This window comes from Protopterus annectens, chromosome 1.part0 (genome assembly GCF_019279795.1).
Source record: "Protopterus annectens isolate FY-2018-M chromosome 1.part0, PAN1.0, whole genome shotgun sequence".
NCBI lineage: Eukaryota > Metazoa > Chordata > Ceratodontiformes > Protopteridae > Protopterus > Protopterus annectens.
In genome coordinates, this window is record NC_056725.1 from 681,097,399 (window position 1) to 681,111,158 (window position 13,760).

Below are 13,760 nucleotides of genomic sequence, written 5' to 3' on the forward strand. Positions count from 1 at the left end.
TCCCCAGTGAAGTTCATTGTCATTACTTGATGGCTAATATTAAAAGAAAATGTATAAACTATAGCATAGCATACAGATTAATACATTTAATAAATATTTTCTAGCTAGAAGGATTCGTGGAAACTATTACATCAAAATATAAACTGACAATATGATTGATTTTGCCATATTACTCCGTAGGTGTGTTCCTCTTTTATAAATATGCAGTACAGTAAAACTCAACAAAAAAATAAATCTGCATTAACTCTGTTTAATGCTGCACATTAAAAGTCACTGGAGTATATGTATTTAACTAATCGTTATTTGACCTCATTGCTACAAGTAGGCATACTATGTTTTTTCATGTTTTTGTATTTTTTTCATATCTCAGTTACATGTTTACTGACAATGTTTAAAATTAATAGAAAATATTTTCATAAGATTTATTGTATTTTATGCAGTGAAATGAAGTCTTAATAATCATAGTCCACTTACCCTCTAGGAAAGCGATCTAATTCATTAAGCACTGTATGATCACAGTACTCAAAAACCAAATGTAGCCTTCGTTTCCTTCGAAACACCTCCAATAAGTTGACCAAGTTCACATGTTTCAGTTGCTTTAAAAGCAAGAAAAAGAAATAATATAATACAGCAACACTCTAGGTAGTTCTTAACAAATGAATGTCATGTATTTTGCCATATTAAGAGATCTGTAAGAAGGTCCATCTTTGATAATCTCCAACTTATACTGTAAACAGCATGACTCAGATAAAACACTCACAGCCTGCCTGGAACACTCTCAACTCTCACTGTGTGTCACTCATCTTGAACTCTCCAAAGCTTCTTATAATGTTGAGCTTAGGGAGGGAAAAAGAAGGAAAGGCAAAGCACAGAGAAGTAAACTCTAAACAAGATAAACCACAGGTAAGGGATGGAGGAGAGATATGTTTCTGAAGATGGACCTTGTTATACATATATAAGTTATACACTTACCATAATAAGAAACTGTAACAAAAGGTCCATCGTCTCTAAACAATGGAGCAGATGCAACAAACATAGAGACCACTCTGAGGTAAACCTCTCCCGGGATGGACTAATATAAGTGAACGAAAGCTTGCACTGCTGCAGAATGAATAACACCTGCTGAGCAAGATGGTCAAACACACAGCTGTATCTATGTAGCAACTGATAAAACTGAGGACCTAAACCAAAAGAAGCTGGAACTTTGTGATGTTCACCCACAGAATGAAAAAAACTGAGCACATATTCCTTGATTTGTACCAGATCCATCATGGAAGGAGCAGCAGGAAGTCAAACATGCAGGTTAGTTAAGATCATGGTTCCCTCCTGCCTCTGATGAGTTACTATTAAGGGCATGCACTTGGTGTTCATCAAGAGTGGGACCAAAGGGTACAGTCAAGAATTGATAATAACTGGCTATAACCCAGAAATGCATATGCCTTCTAGGATCCTTGTAGATTTTTAATTGGAAAATGCAAAAATAGGGCAGCTTTAGCAGACAAAAACAAGCATGCTTAAAGAAATTAATAATCTAAAACACAAACCAGCCCTAGTAACTGCAGAAAGACTATTTAATATAATCCAAGCTTTCATTTTAGTTTACTTTATAATTATATTTACCTGTGAAAAAAACAGAGCATATCACACATTGAGTTAAATAAATAATGTGCTTGGTATCACAGTCTGCATAGCTTTTACTGAAAAATATCTTCTGATTCAACCACCTGGCAGTGTGAACCTTGGCTCTAAAACATTGCCATTGCTGAAGTGACACCCAAATCCCATGTGTGCAAAACAGGAAAAGGGGTTATGGATAGATGAATGGATGGATGGATCTTCTGATTCAAAGGATGTATAAACTTATTCTCCTTAATTAGATACTTACCAATAATAGATCAGTGTTGTCTTCTTCCTTCCATTTCAATTGTTGGGTATATGGGATCCAACTGGATCCAAAGCCAGCAACAGTCAGACTTTTGGATCCAAGGTTCATGCTCCTCACCTCTGCCCATAATCACCCTCTGCCCTCAGATTGAATTTGGCTGCCTATAAAAAAAGGTCTGAAATGACAGCAAAACAGTCCAAGAGTGTAAGTAGGACAAGGCTCCAGACAGGTCCAGTATAGTCAGTCAAGAACCCAATTTGGCACTGGGACAGAGGGTAGGAAAGTTAAAATGGACGGAAAAAGACAACATGGATGTAGCATTATGGTAACTGCATAACTTTTGTATCCGATGTTGTCTTTTCAGCCCATATCAACTACTTGTATAGAGTTCCCAGTTACTGCAACCCCTCAAAGGATGCATGGAAGGATGTTCTGAAGGATGGTGAAGCCAAATGATGCCCGAGACCTAGACTGCGGGTCCAGCTTGTAGTGGGAAATAAACATGTGCATCATAGACCAAGTACCCACATCACAGATATCATGTGAAATTTGCAACAGCCCCACTAGAGTGAACATTACATTTGTGAGGTAGAGACAATCCTCTGACATTATAGACAAACATAATGCAATCAGACAACAACCTGGATAATGTGACCTTGGAGACCTATTTCCTAATTTAGTGCTAGACGAGAGAAAAAGTTGGTCAGATTTTCTGAGGTCATTGGTTTGGTGCAAACAGATAGGTAATTGACAATGAACATCCAGCAAATAGAAGAGATATTCTCCCTTGTTTGAGAAAATGGAAATAAATGGTAAGTTAATCACCTGATTCAAGGCAGAACCAGAAGAAGCTTTGGGGATGAAGTTAGAATTGGTCCGAAAAGAGAAACCCTGTCTTTTGTGAAGGACCAAATAAGATGGTTTATATAACAAGGCCTGGAATTCTGAAATTCTCCTAAATAGCCACCATCAGAAAGCATTTTACAAGAAAGGAATTTCAAATCTCTAGTAGCTGCAGGCTAGAAAGGGGGATTTATCAAGGCATGGAGCAAAACAGTAATATCCCAATATGGAATAGGATCCCTTAGAGGAGGTCGCAGGATGAAGGTACCTTATAAAAAGGACTTAGATTGTTTCAATGAGGCAACTGCTGTACAGTCTTCACATACATGAAACTTCTAAATAGCTGCCAAAGGTATTTTCATGATGAAGGAAGTAGCTCCTGCATGAAACAAAGCTGCCAAAAATTGGTAATGGAGCTGAAAAACGATCTACACCCTTTGGTCATAAAATCTCTTCCACTTACTTCTACAAACTTTCTTGGCAGAAGGTTTTTGAAATGATAATATGTGGATCACCACAGACAGAAGCCTGGAATTTCTGCACATCGATGGAAGTGGAGATTCCAAGTGGTTAACCTCATGGCTTTGATGTCTGGGTGAAGCTTGCCAGATGGGTGAGAAATCAAATCTGGAAAAAGGTCCAACACCCAGGGATAGTACACCAAATGAAGCCATAGAAAGGGAACTGTATATGTTGAGGCCAAAAAGGGGAGATGAGGAACACCTTCTTCTTGCACCAGGTCACTTTCTGCAGAAATTTGGTTATCTACCAACTCCCCTCATAACCAAGTTTTTGCAGAAAAAGAAGTTATGTACCAACCATAACATTCCATCTGAGTAGTTGTACTTCATTTGTCTTCAACCTGTGGGAATACGGATCCGTATCGGATCTGAGCCGGTAAATACTACTAGCATCAGCTCCGAGCTCCAGACTCCTCCCCTTACCCATAATACACCTCCACTGCCTTCCATCCCCAGATCGAGTTTGCTGAACTTATACTTAGAACCCGACCTGATAACATACTTGTGACCTATACTGCAGCCCGTAGACTGAACATGCGCCAAGGTGCAGGGGAAGGAGGGAGGGACGGTTGAAGACAAATTAAGTGCAACTACTCAGATGGAATGTTATGGTGAGTACATAACTTCTTTATCTGAAGTAGTTTACTTCATTTGGTCTTCAACCTGTGGGACAGAGTCCTCAGCTACTAAACTCCTGGGAGGCCCTCATGGAAGGATATTCCGGAGTACCGCGGAGCCAAAGGATGCTCTCCTTCTAGAAGTCAAATACAATTTGTAATGAGAAATAAATGTATGAGATAAGAACCAAGTAGCTGCAGAGCAAATGTCATCCAAAGACACTCTAGACCAGAAAGCTGCAGACGTAGCTATGGACCTAGTGGAATGAGTTTCTACCTAACCTGGAGGAGACATGCCTTTGTCCTTATAGACCTGCAGGATGCATGAAGAAATCCATCTAGCTACAGTGACCTTGGAAATAGGTTTGCCCAAAAAGGGTATATAGAATGAAATAAAACTGATCAGATTTACGAAAATTTTTTGTTCTGTGTAAATAGAATCGTAACTGCCTATGAACATCCAACATGTGTAGCTTGTATTCCATCCTGCTGGTAAAATTGGGAAAGAACACAGGCAAATTTATAGTCTGACTGATATTGACTGGTGACGCCATCTTAGGAAGAAAAGATGCGTTGGTTCGAAGGGAAACTATCTTTATGAAAAATCATGTACGGAAGTTTGATGGACAAAGCCTGTAATTCTGAAACCCTTCTAGCAGAGGTAACAGTGACCAGCAAAGCTGTTTTCCATGATAGAAATTTTAGATCTGCAGTTGCGGCAGGCTTGAAAGGCGGAGCGACCAGAGCTTGGAGAACCATAGTAAGGTCCCACAGGGGGACAGGATCTTTGACCGGGGGAGCGTAGCAAAAAGGTGCCTTTGATAAAGGCTTTACTCAGTCTGGAAGATGCCAAGGATGCAGAATTCTCACCCACATGAAAATGAGAAATGCCAGCCAACTAAACTTTGACAGTAGAAGAACTAGCTCCATGCTGGAAAATATCAGCTAGAAAATCAAGAATAGCAGAAATAGGAGCCGTGAAAGGGTATAATTTCCTCTGAGAGGCCCAAAAAGAAAAATGTTTCCACTTGCTGGGATAAACCTTTCTGACTGAAGACTTATGAGCAGCTACCAAAATAGACTTAACTGAGGAGGAAAGTCTGGGAGTCCTAGCAATCACGGTAACTGGAGCAGCCAAACTGTGAGCTTCAGGCTGTCCAGACTCGGATGAGGCACCCCCGATGGGTGTGAAATCAGATCCTGAATGGGATCTAGGATCCAAGGTGGAGCCAGAAGTGAGACCAAAGGAAGGGAAACCATACATGGCGAGGCCAGAATGGGGAAATAAGGATCACCTTGCTCCCCAGTCAATAGGCCTTCTGCAGAAATCTCAGGATGAGAGGTACTGGTGGATAAGCATACAGAAGACCAGGAGGCCAAGCATGAACTAAAGCGTCTCTGGGGGACTTGCCCAGCAGGGGATTCAGAGCGAAAAACCTGCTGCACTTTACGTTGGAAGGAGGTTCGAAGAGATTGCAGCAAGGTTGACCCCACTCGCTCAAGATCTGTTCAGCTACTAACAGATTCAGAGACCGCTCGTAAGGCATCAGAATGGTACAACTTAGCCTGTCCGCTAGAATGTTGCACTGTCCTTGAATGTGCATCGTGATGAGAAAGCAACCGGTGGTGATCGCCTTTTCCCACACTCTCATGGTCTCGTGACAAAGGGGAAGGGGGGTAAGATCTGATCCCTCCCTGTTTGTTGATATACCAGACTAATGACATGTTGTCTGATTGAATGGCAATCATCCCCAGAGGAAGAAAGGCATGAAGGGCCTGCAATGCTAGAAGGACCGCTCTCATTTCTAGGACATTCATATGCAAGCTGGTCTCTATGGGGGACAACAGGACTTGGACTGTCCTGCCCGAACAATGCTCCCCCCACCCAAGTTGGGAGGTATCCATGGTCACTGTGGTTTGGGCCGGGGCTGGAACAAAGGGTTGTCCCTCCAAAATGCCCGGAGAGCTCATCCACCATATGAGGGACGACCAACACACTTGACTTAGGTGGATAGGATAAGTTAGTGGTAATTCCAACAGGGACCACTGAACCGCTAGATTCCACTGAAGAATCCGCATGTGTAGCTGAGCACATGGAAAGAGAGTTATGGTCGCCGCCATCAAGCCTAGGGCCCTCAATACTGATTCTGCTCTTGGGAGGTGAGAATGGTAGATCAGGGAGACGTGCATCCTGAGGTACTGAACTCTCTCTGAGGTCAGGAATACTTTGCACTGGAGTGTGTCTATCCTGGAACCAATGTAGTCTATTACCTATACAGGCTCTAGGAGAGATTTGGATGTGTTGATTGTGATACCCAAACTCAGGGCAAGTGTCAGAAAATAATCCCTGGTTTGGGAATGTAGACACCTGGTCGGAGCAGTGAGGAGCCAATTGTCCAGGTACGGATAGACCTGAATCCCCTGAAGCCTCAGGTGAGCTGCTACAACCACCATCACTTTGGTAAACACCCTGGTGACTGTGGTGAGTCCAAAGGGTAGGGCTTGAAATTGATAATAACTGGCCTCTAGCCGGAAGCAGAGGAACCTCCTGGAGCTTCTGTGCATTTTATGTAAGCATCCTGGAGATCTAACGAGCACATCCAGTCGCTCTCTTGCAGGTATGACATGATGGACTGTAGTGTGACCATCCGGAACTTCTCTTTGGCAACTGACAGGTTCAGGGTAGAGAGGTCCAGAATGGGCCTTAAGTCCCCCATTTTCTTTGGCACCAAAAAGAACCTGGAGTAGAAGCCCGATCCGGACTAATCTGGTGGGCGGTTTCGATGGCTCGTTTTCCTAGACACTTGGAAATTTCCTGTGCTGCCGCCTCACTTTGCGTGGGTGGAACATCTGGGAGGTGTTTGGGAGATACGGGGTAACCCACGAATTGGATAGAATATCCTCTGGATATGATTTGAAGCACCCAGCGGTCTGTTGTTATGGACTCCCATGCTGCCGGGTGCAAGGACAATCGTCCCCCGGCTGCCTCCACAGTAGAGCAGCCAGGCAACCCCTCAGGGTTGCTACCCGGGTCTGTCCGAGAATGGTTCTTGACACCCGAAGTTTCGCGGGCCCCCTCTGCCTCTGGGCCTGCATCCATTCTGTCCCCCTCTGCCTCTAGAAGAAGAAGAGCCCTGAGTGTCCCAGGAATACTTTGACTTCCGGAACCACATCTTCTTTTGCCCTCTTTGGTTCTGGGAAAAGGACCTTTGAGGGTTAGAGATGTGGATCCCGATGGCAGACAGTGTCTTCCTGTCCTTCTCACTCTGGACTAGTGTCTCCCTGACAGTCTTACTGAAAAGTGTTGAGCCGTCATAAGGGGCATTGGCAAAGGACGCCTTAAAGGGTTCGGTAAATTGACACAACCTGAGCCAGGCATTACGCCTCATGGATACACCGGACCCAGCCGCTCTAGTTACTCCTTCCGTAGCATGGAAGAGGAGTCGCATGGACGTATTTGATACCGCTTTCAGAGTGGCCATTTTCGCGGAGAACAAAGCCTTGTCCTCCTGCGACATGGACTTGGGTGGAGACTCCTCCAGCTCCTTTACTAGGTCACGTTGGAGTCTAGTGACATGGGCCAAATAATTCAGTGCCCTGATCGAAAAGGTAGCTGAAGCATACACTCGCATCCCTAGGAGGTCCATTATCCATGACTCACAGTTAGAAGGGTGGACCAAGGAACGTTCCTGAAATAGTTCCCTCAGTGGCTACTGCTTCCATATGGCATCCACTGGGGAGCCCTTATTCCAGGAAGGCCTGTCAATGGGGAGACTTAAAACTTTATCAGGGTGATTAGCGATTGGCTCCACGGTATCTGATTCCTTCCACGCCCGTGAGGTGATCAAATCCACTAAAGAATCCATGTGAGTGGACACCCAGGAAGTAGACAGGCCCGTGCCGAAAGCCTCCAGGAACACAGACTCATTAGAGAAGGGCTTTGCAGCAGACCAACCTCCCTGCTGGTGCAGGATCTCGGGAGGTGATCTTCGGGAGCACTCCCCATCATCTAAATCTGAGTCCTCGATTAGGGACTCGGAGTCCAAGTGCGTCCTCTTGCACATATGCTTGCGAGGCACAGCTCCAGTGGGGCTCTCCGGGGAGCGCTTGCAAGCCATCTGTTCCTCTGGGGGAACCGTCTGGGGGCTCTTTGAGCATGGGCTGTCCCTCTGGTAAGACAATGAGGACCATAGAGAGAGCTGAGGGGGTCTGGGCGGAGTCCGAAGGGGTGGTCAGAGGTCTCAATCCGATGGAGAGGACCCTGTATATCACATCGAACGCTGAAGGAAAACGGACCTCCTGGGAAGCTAATAAGGAGGCCGGTCTCCCTGGGTCCAACGCGAGAATCGGAGCCGGTCCCGAAGTGGACGGAGTTCCAAGGAAGGGAACCTGGTCCGACAACGTCGGAGCCGATGGAAAAGGTTCCACTCCCTCGGATCTGACATCCAGGCTCCGGCTCCAAGAGCAGCTCGGATCCAAACTGGTCAGATCAGAGATGCTCCAGGCAGCTGTCGGCACAGAGGAAACAAGGACCGTCAGCGATGACCCCCTGACCAAGGCCAACCTCGGATTCAAGAACTCCAACGCCGAAATTCGGATCAGGGAAGGAGAAATGGGTTGAAAAAAGGAAGCAAGCTCCCTCCTCCAGATGGAGGAGGGGCTGGCAAGACCTCCATCTGGATCTGTGTATGGATAAAGCGTCTCATCATCTTATCCAGATCCATGTCCGATACAGAGCAAGTTGACCATGACGAAGCCATGGACTCTGACCTGGCAAGTCGGGGAACCGAGGCCCAGGAGACTGGACGTGCCTCCTCCGGCTCCGGGGAGAACCTTGGTGACCAGAGCCGAGGGGAGTCATGGATCCGTGCTGACTTGCTCGCAGAAGCGAGGTCCGGGGACCTCTTCCTCTTTTCCTTCATCTTTGACTCTCTTTCCCGTTCTCTACCTCTCCTCTGCTCCGCTACAACAAGCTTAGATGCAGGACTTTGAGTCCCAGCCTGGGAGGGAGGGGAGGCCAGAGGAAGAGAAGCAGGAGAGGCAGTCACAGCAGCTGCTGTGACTGAAGCCGAGGAAGGAGGATCAGTAACAGGCAGAAGACCTTTGAAGGCCAACTTGGCCTTCCAATCTTTTAACGCTTGGGGATTGAACCCGGCACAAATGGAGCAATCCACACTAAGGTGAGCCACACCTACGCACAACACACTCAGAGTGTGGCCATCCGCTGGGGAGAGCTTATGGCCACACTCTCTGCAGCTCTTAAAAATAAGCTTTTCAGCCATCCCATGAGAAAAGAAAGAAGCCTTAAAAAAGACAGGCAAAAAACTTTCTTTCTTTACTCTAACAGACACAAACCCACTCACCACACTAGACTAGAGACAACACTAAAGGAGGGGAGGGGCACCACAGACCAACTACTCTAACTAGCTATCTAAACAAACCTACACTCTAACTAGCTATCTAAACAAACCTATACTCGACGCCAAAGCGATAGGAGGGGAGAAAGGGTACCTACACTAACCTAAATCGGCTAAAAGAAACAGAATTTAACTTACAGTAAGAAATCACCCGCTGCTAGCTTGAGCTCTGAAGACACGATGTATAACAAATCGTGGCAAATGAGATCTGGGGATGAAAGGCAGTGGAGGTGTATTATGGGTAAGGGGAGGAGTCTGGAGCTCAGAGCTGATGCTAGTAATATTTGCCGGCTCAGATCCAATATGGATCCGTATTCCCACAGGTTGAAGACCAAATGAAGTAAACTACTTCAGATACTTGGTTATGAGGGGAGACGGTGGATAAGCATACAGCAGACCAATGGACCAAGTGTGGACTTTAGCATCCCTGGGTGACTCTCCCTCATGGGGAATCAGGGCAAAGTAGCTGCTCCATTTGGTGTTAGATGGGACTGTGAACAGATCACACCAAGGCTGGCCCCAGCAACTGAAAATCCTGTAAGCCTACAGTTGATTGAGGGACTACTTATGTTGCAGAAGACTGGATCAGCTCATCTTGTCCACTAATACACTGGTCTTCCACAGGATATGAGCTGTAACCAGAAAGCACTAGGAAGACATTGCCCATTGCCAAAACCTCATAGGCTCCTAATGAAATGAATGTGAGTAGGCCCCTGCTTGTCTGCTGTTGTACCAGACCACAGACATTCTGACTGTCTGAATCACAATCACATTCCTGGGAATGGAGTGCTGGAAGGATAGCAATGTTAGAAGGACTCCCCTCATATCCAGAATACTAATGTAAAGACTGGCCTCTGTTGAAGTCCACATGCTTTGGGCAGTATCCCCTTTGCAGAGGTCCATGGTACTGTGCCTACTGAGAAAGGGGGAACAAAGGAATGACCTAGAGGATCTAAAGGAGAACTTATAAACTAGTGAACATGGTGTCTGTAAATCCCAGTGAGTTGGGCTGAAAAGTGCATAGGCTTTTAATACTGGACCACCTGTTGAAATAGAGTGGCTAATCTGGATTTCTGGAGTTTGGCTATCTGCAAGATGGTGTCCAGGTGGCATCCTATGAATTCTGCCATCTGGACAGGTGTTAGTTTGGATTTTTCCAGGTTGACCATGATCCCTAGATGAAAACATAACTGGAGCAAAGAGTCTCTGGCTAAGATTAGCAGATCCCTTGTGGTAGAGGTTATAAGCCAGTTGTCTAAGTATGGGAACACCCAGAATCCCTGCAGTCTGAGATGTGCTGCATCCATTGAACACCCAACGGGGTTGTGGTGAGACCAATGGGCAGTACCCTGAATTGAAAGTCACTGGATACTAGCAGAAAGTGAAGGAACCTCCTGGACTGCTTGACTATTTTTATGTGATAGTCAGCATCCTGCAGGTCCACTGAGTGCATCCAGTCATCCTTCCTCAAAAGAGGTAAAAATGGACTGAACCATGGCCATCTGGAAGGTTCTCTGTTTTACAAATTGGTTTAGGTGGCTAAGGTCCAGAATGGGTCTGATGGCCTCTTTTTTCTTTGGAACCTAAAAGAACCTGGAGCAGACTGACCCTTACTGTTTTAGTGGGACCTCCTGGATGACTCATTTGTCTTTGCAATTTCTTGAGCTGCTGCTGCCTTCCTATGTGGTGGTGGAATACCAGGAAGGCTTATTTGTGACATTTAAGTTGGGCAAGTAAAGGGAATTACATACCATATCTGGATACTACTCTCTGCACCCACAAATCGTGAGTGATGGTTGACCAAGTATGAGTGTGTAGAGAGAGAGAAAGACAGATAAGCACCTCAACAACTGCCTCCAGAATGCAGCACTGGCAGCCCTTCTGGAGCACTGAAAGGGTTTATTGGTGAATGGGCCTCAAAACCCTAGGTTCTATGGACCACCTCTGCCTCTAGGGCAATGTGCATTGTTGTTGGTGTGCCCCCCCTTTTTCCTGGGGTAGGGTGTCTGTCTTCAGAACTGCTCTGTGTAAAACACTGAGACTTCCAAAACCATAGCCTTTTACCACTCCTTTGAGGAGTGGAGAAGCAGATACTGAAGGCAGACCACCTTTTACCATCTTGTTCACTTCTTTTAATTGTGTCTTTAGCTTTTGAGTTAAACAGGGTGGACCCATCAAAAGGGGCATTGAAAAGATCTTCATAAAATCACAAAGATGCATCCAGGCTTGTCAACATATAGTAATGCTGGTGTCTGTTGCACTGGTAAAAGACACAGACACATTAAAAATAGATTGTACGGTTGCTAGCAGTAACCATTTTGCAGGATTCTGCTGTCTTTTTCTTTTTTCTCTCCAAACATCTTTATTAAATTGTTACATATGACAAAGGGCAATCAAATTCATATATATGGAAAACATACAAAATTATACCACTTTAGTTGCAAACAGTTTACATCACAGACACCATTAAAACAACTGTAGTTCCAAACATTACACATCACTTATAACTAGTCATTGTCAGTTATGCATTATATTGATCATTCACATCCTGCCTCTTAAACCTTGTTTCTGCTCTGCATATATTGTTCCCACAATTACCATTTTCCTATGTAGTTTGCTCCTTCCCTTTACTAAAGATCCCAATTCCAGTTGTTTTATCTCTGTTACTATATTCACTACTTCTAGTAAAGTTGGCCTAAACTTTGATTTCCATTTTCTAGTAATTGCTTTTTTGGCAGCCACCATAATTAAGTTCAACAATACTTTACTATGTCTAAGCAATTCTAGTTCTGTAGCATAATTCAAAAAAATCATCTACCCAGTCAGTCCAATCTGCTCACTGAGCATCTCCGACAGAGTGGTCTGCAGGGAATCCCTAAAGTCTGGAGAATTCTGCTGTCTTGGCAGCAGAGAGAGACTTGATAGTTCCTTGGTCAGTTCCCTCTGAAATCTTGTCAGATGTGCTAGACAGTTCAGGGTACATAAAGCAAACTTTACTGAATCTGTCCAAAGCCTAAGACTCTCTCTTCAGGAGGTTAGCAGAAGAGCTCTCCTCTGAGAGGTCTTTCTTCATGGCCGCCACCACCACCACCATGTTGGCCTCTATCGTGGGTTCCTTTATACAATAAGGTCTTTTCTGTCTGGAAACTACACTACTGTTGGTCTTTGTTATGGGCTCTACCACATCCGGCTCACTACATGTCTTCTGGGACACTAGTTCAATAAGCTCATCCATCAGTGGGTGGACTACCAAGGCAGTAGATGGGTCAGCTGTAAATTTCTCAAGAAGTACCAAATCCACTTGGGCATCGGTGAACCATCCTTCCCATTTTGCTAAAGTAATTCCAGGATGTCCTCAAAGGAGACATTTTCTAGGGAGGACCTTGGGGATCCTCCCCCTTATCAAAATCATTATTGTCAGTGAGAGACGCCTCTAGGGAGTCTACAGTTCTCCTTTTACATGAATGCTTCCTGTTCTCTTCCATGGCACAATGATCTGGGGAAGACTCTAAAACTGAAGAGGAGCTCATCTTGCGAGCCTTGTCAAGACCCACTGAAGCTGTCTGTCCTTGAGGAATAGGATGATGTGGATGAGGTACAGCAAATGCCAGAGGGAACTGGGATGGATATGAGCCACAGCAGGATATTTTTTTCTTTAGATAAGAGAAACCTTTCAAATGCCTTGAAGTCTAAAGCCGAGGTTGGTCCTGAAGGGGTTCTTCAAGAATCTGAGGATCCTGACATGAGACCTTCTCAAGATGTGGTCTTGCTCAGCTCTGAATCTGACAAGAGTGCAAACCTGTCTAGTGCTAATGCAACAAGGGGATAGGATGGATCTGAGAGTCTTGAAGTCAGTCCTGACACCCATGTTGTCAAAAACTGAAAGGCTGTCGACCCAGCAGATAGAATCTTGCAAATAATTCTATGTTATTTGTAAATATTAATATAATCCACAGGCTGGTTTTACACATGTAAAAGAGAACTATATGTTATAATTAAACTATATGTTGTACTGAGCTCAAAAATGTAACCACAGTGCACTCTGCTGGAAAAAAGCTGATAAGTCAAGCACTGTATGACTGTTTGATGTCAAACTCGGAGCCGTGATGTCTGGACCAGCAAATTCTTTGTATTGTTTTGAGACCAGAGTTAATTGCTAGATTTATTGATGTGGTTTCCTGGTCAGGTGCAAGATTACAAAGATATGTTAAACTCTGAGTTTCTGTTAGGCTGGGAAACTAAACCAGAGAAGTGTCAAGAATGATGCAATCTAAAATAAGCCAGCAGTGATATATTATCAGTTGAAGACTTTCTCACAGGGAGAGAATTAGAGCATTTTGCATTTGTCTTCAGAACTGACAATATCACCACCAACACCCTTGCCCTTGCTCTGTATGTATGTAAGATATTTAGAACATTGTTTCTCTTAGAAATAGAAAGAAAATAGTAAGAATAGACTAGCTGTTTTCTATATTTA

General features: G+C 44.6%; 1 protein-coding gene across 3 annotated transcripts in view; it reads right to left on the reverse strand.

Moving 5' to 3' along the window:
* The window catches only part of LOC122794036 (cyclin-dependent kinase-like 1), a 1,692,555-nt gene that overhangs the window by 1,107,183 nt on the left and 571,612 nt on the right, over nt 1-13,760 (reverse strand). For all 3 annotated transcript variants that reach the window (XM_044062168.1, XM_044062160.1, XM_044062151.1), the window contains exon 3: nt 475-596. In XM_044062168.1, the coding sequence (XP_043918103.1) occupies nt 475-596 (122 nt within the window). The remainder of the gene's footprint in view (nt 1-474; nt 597-13,760) is intronic.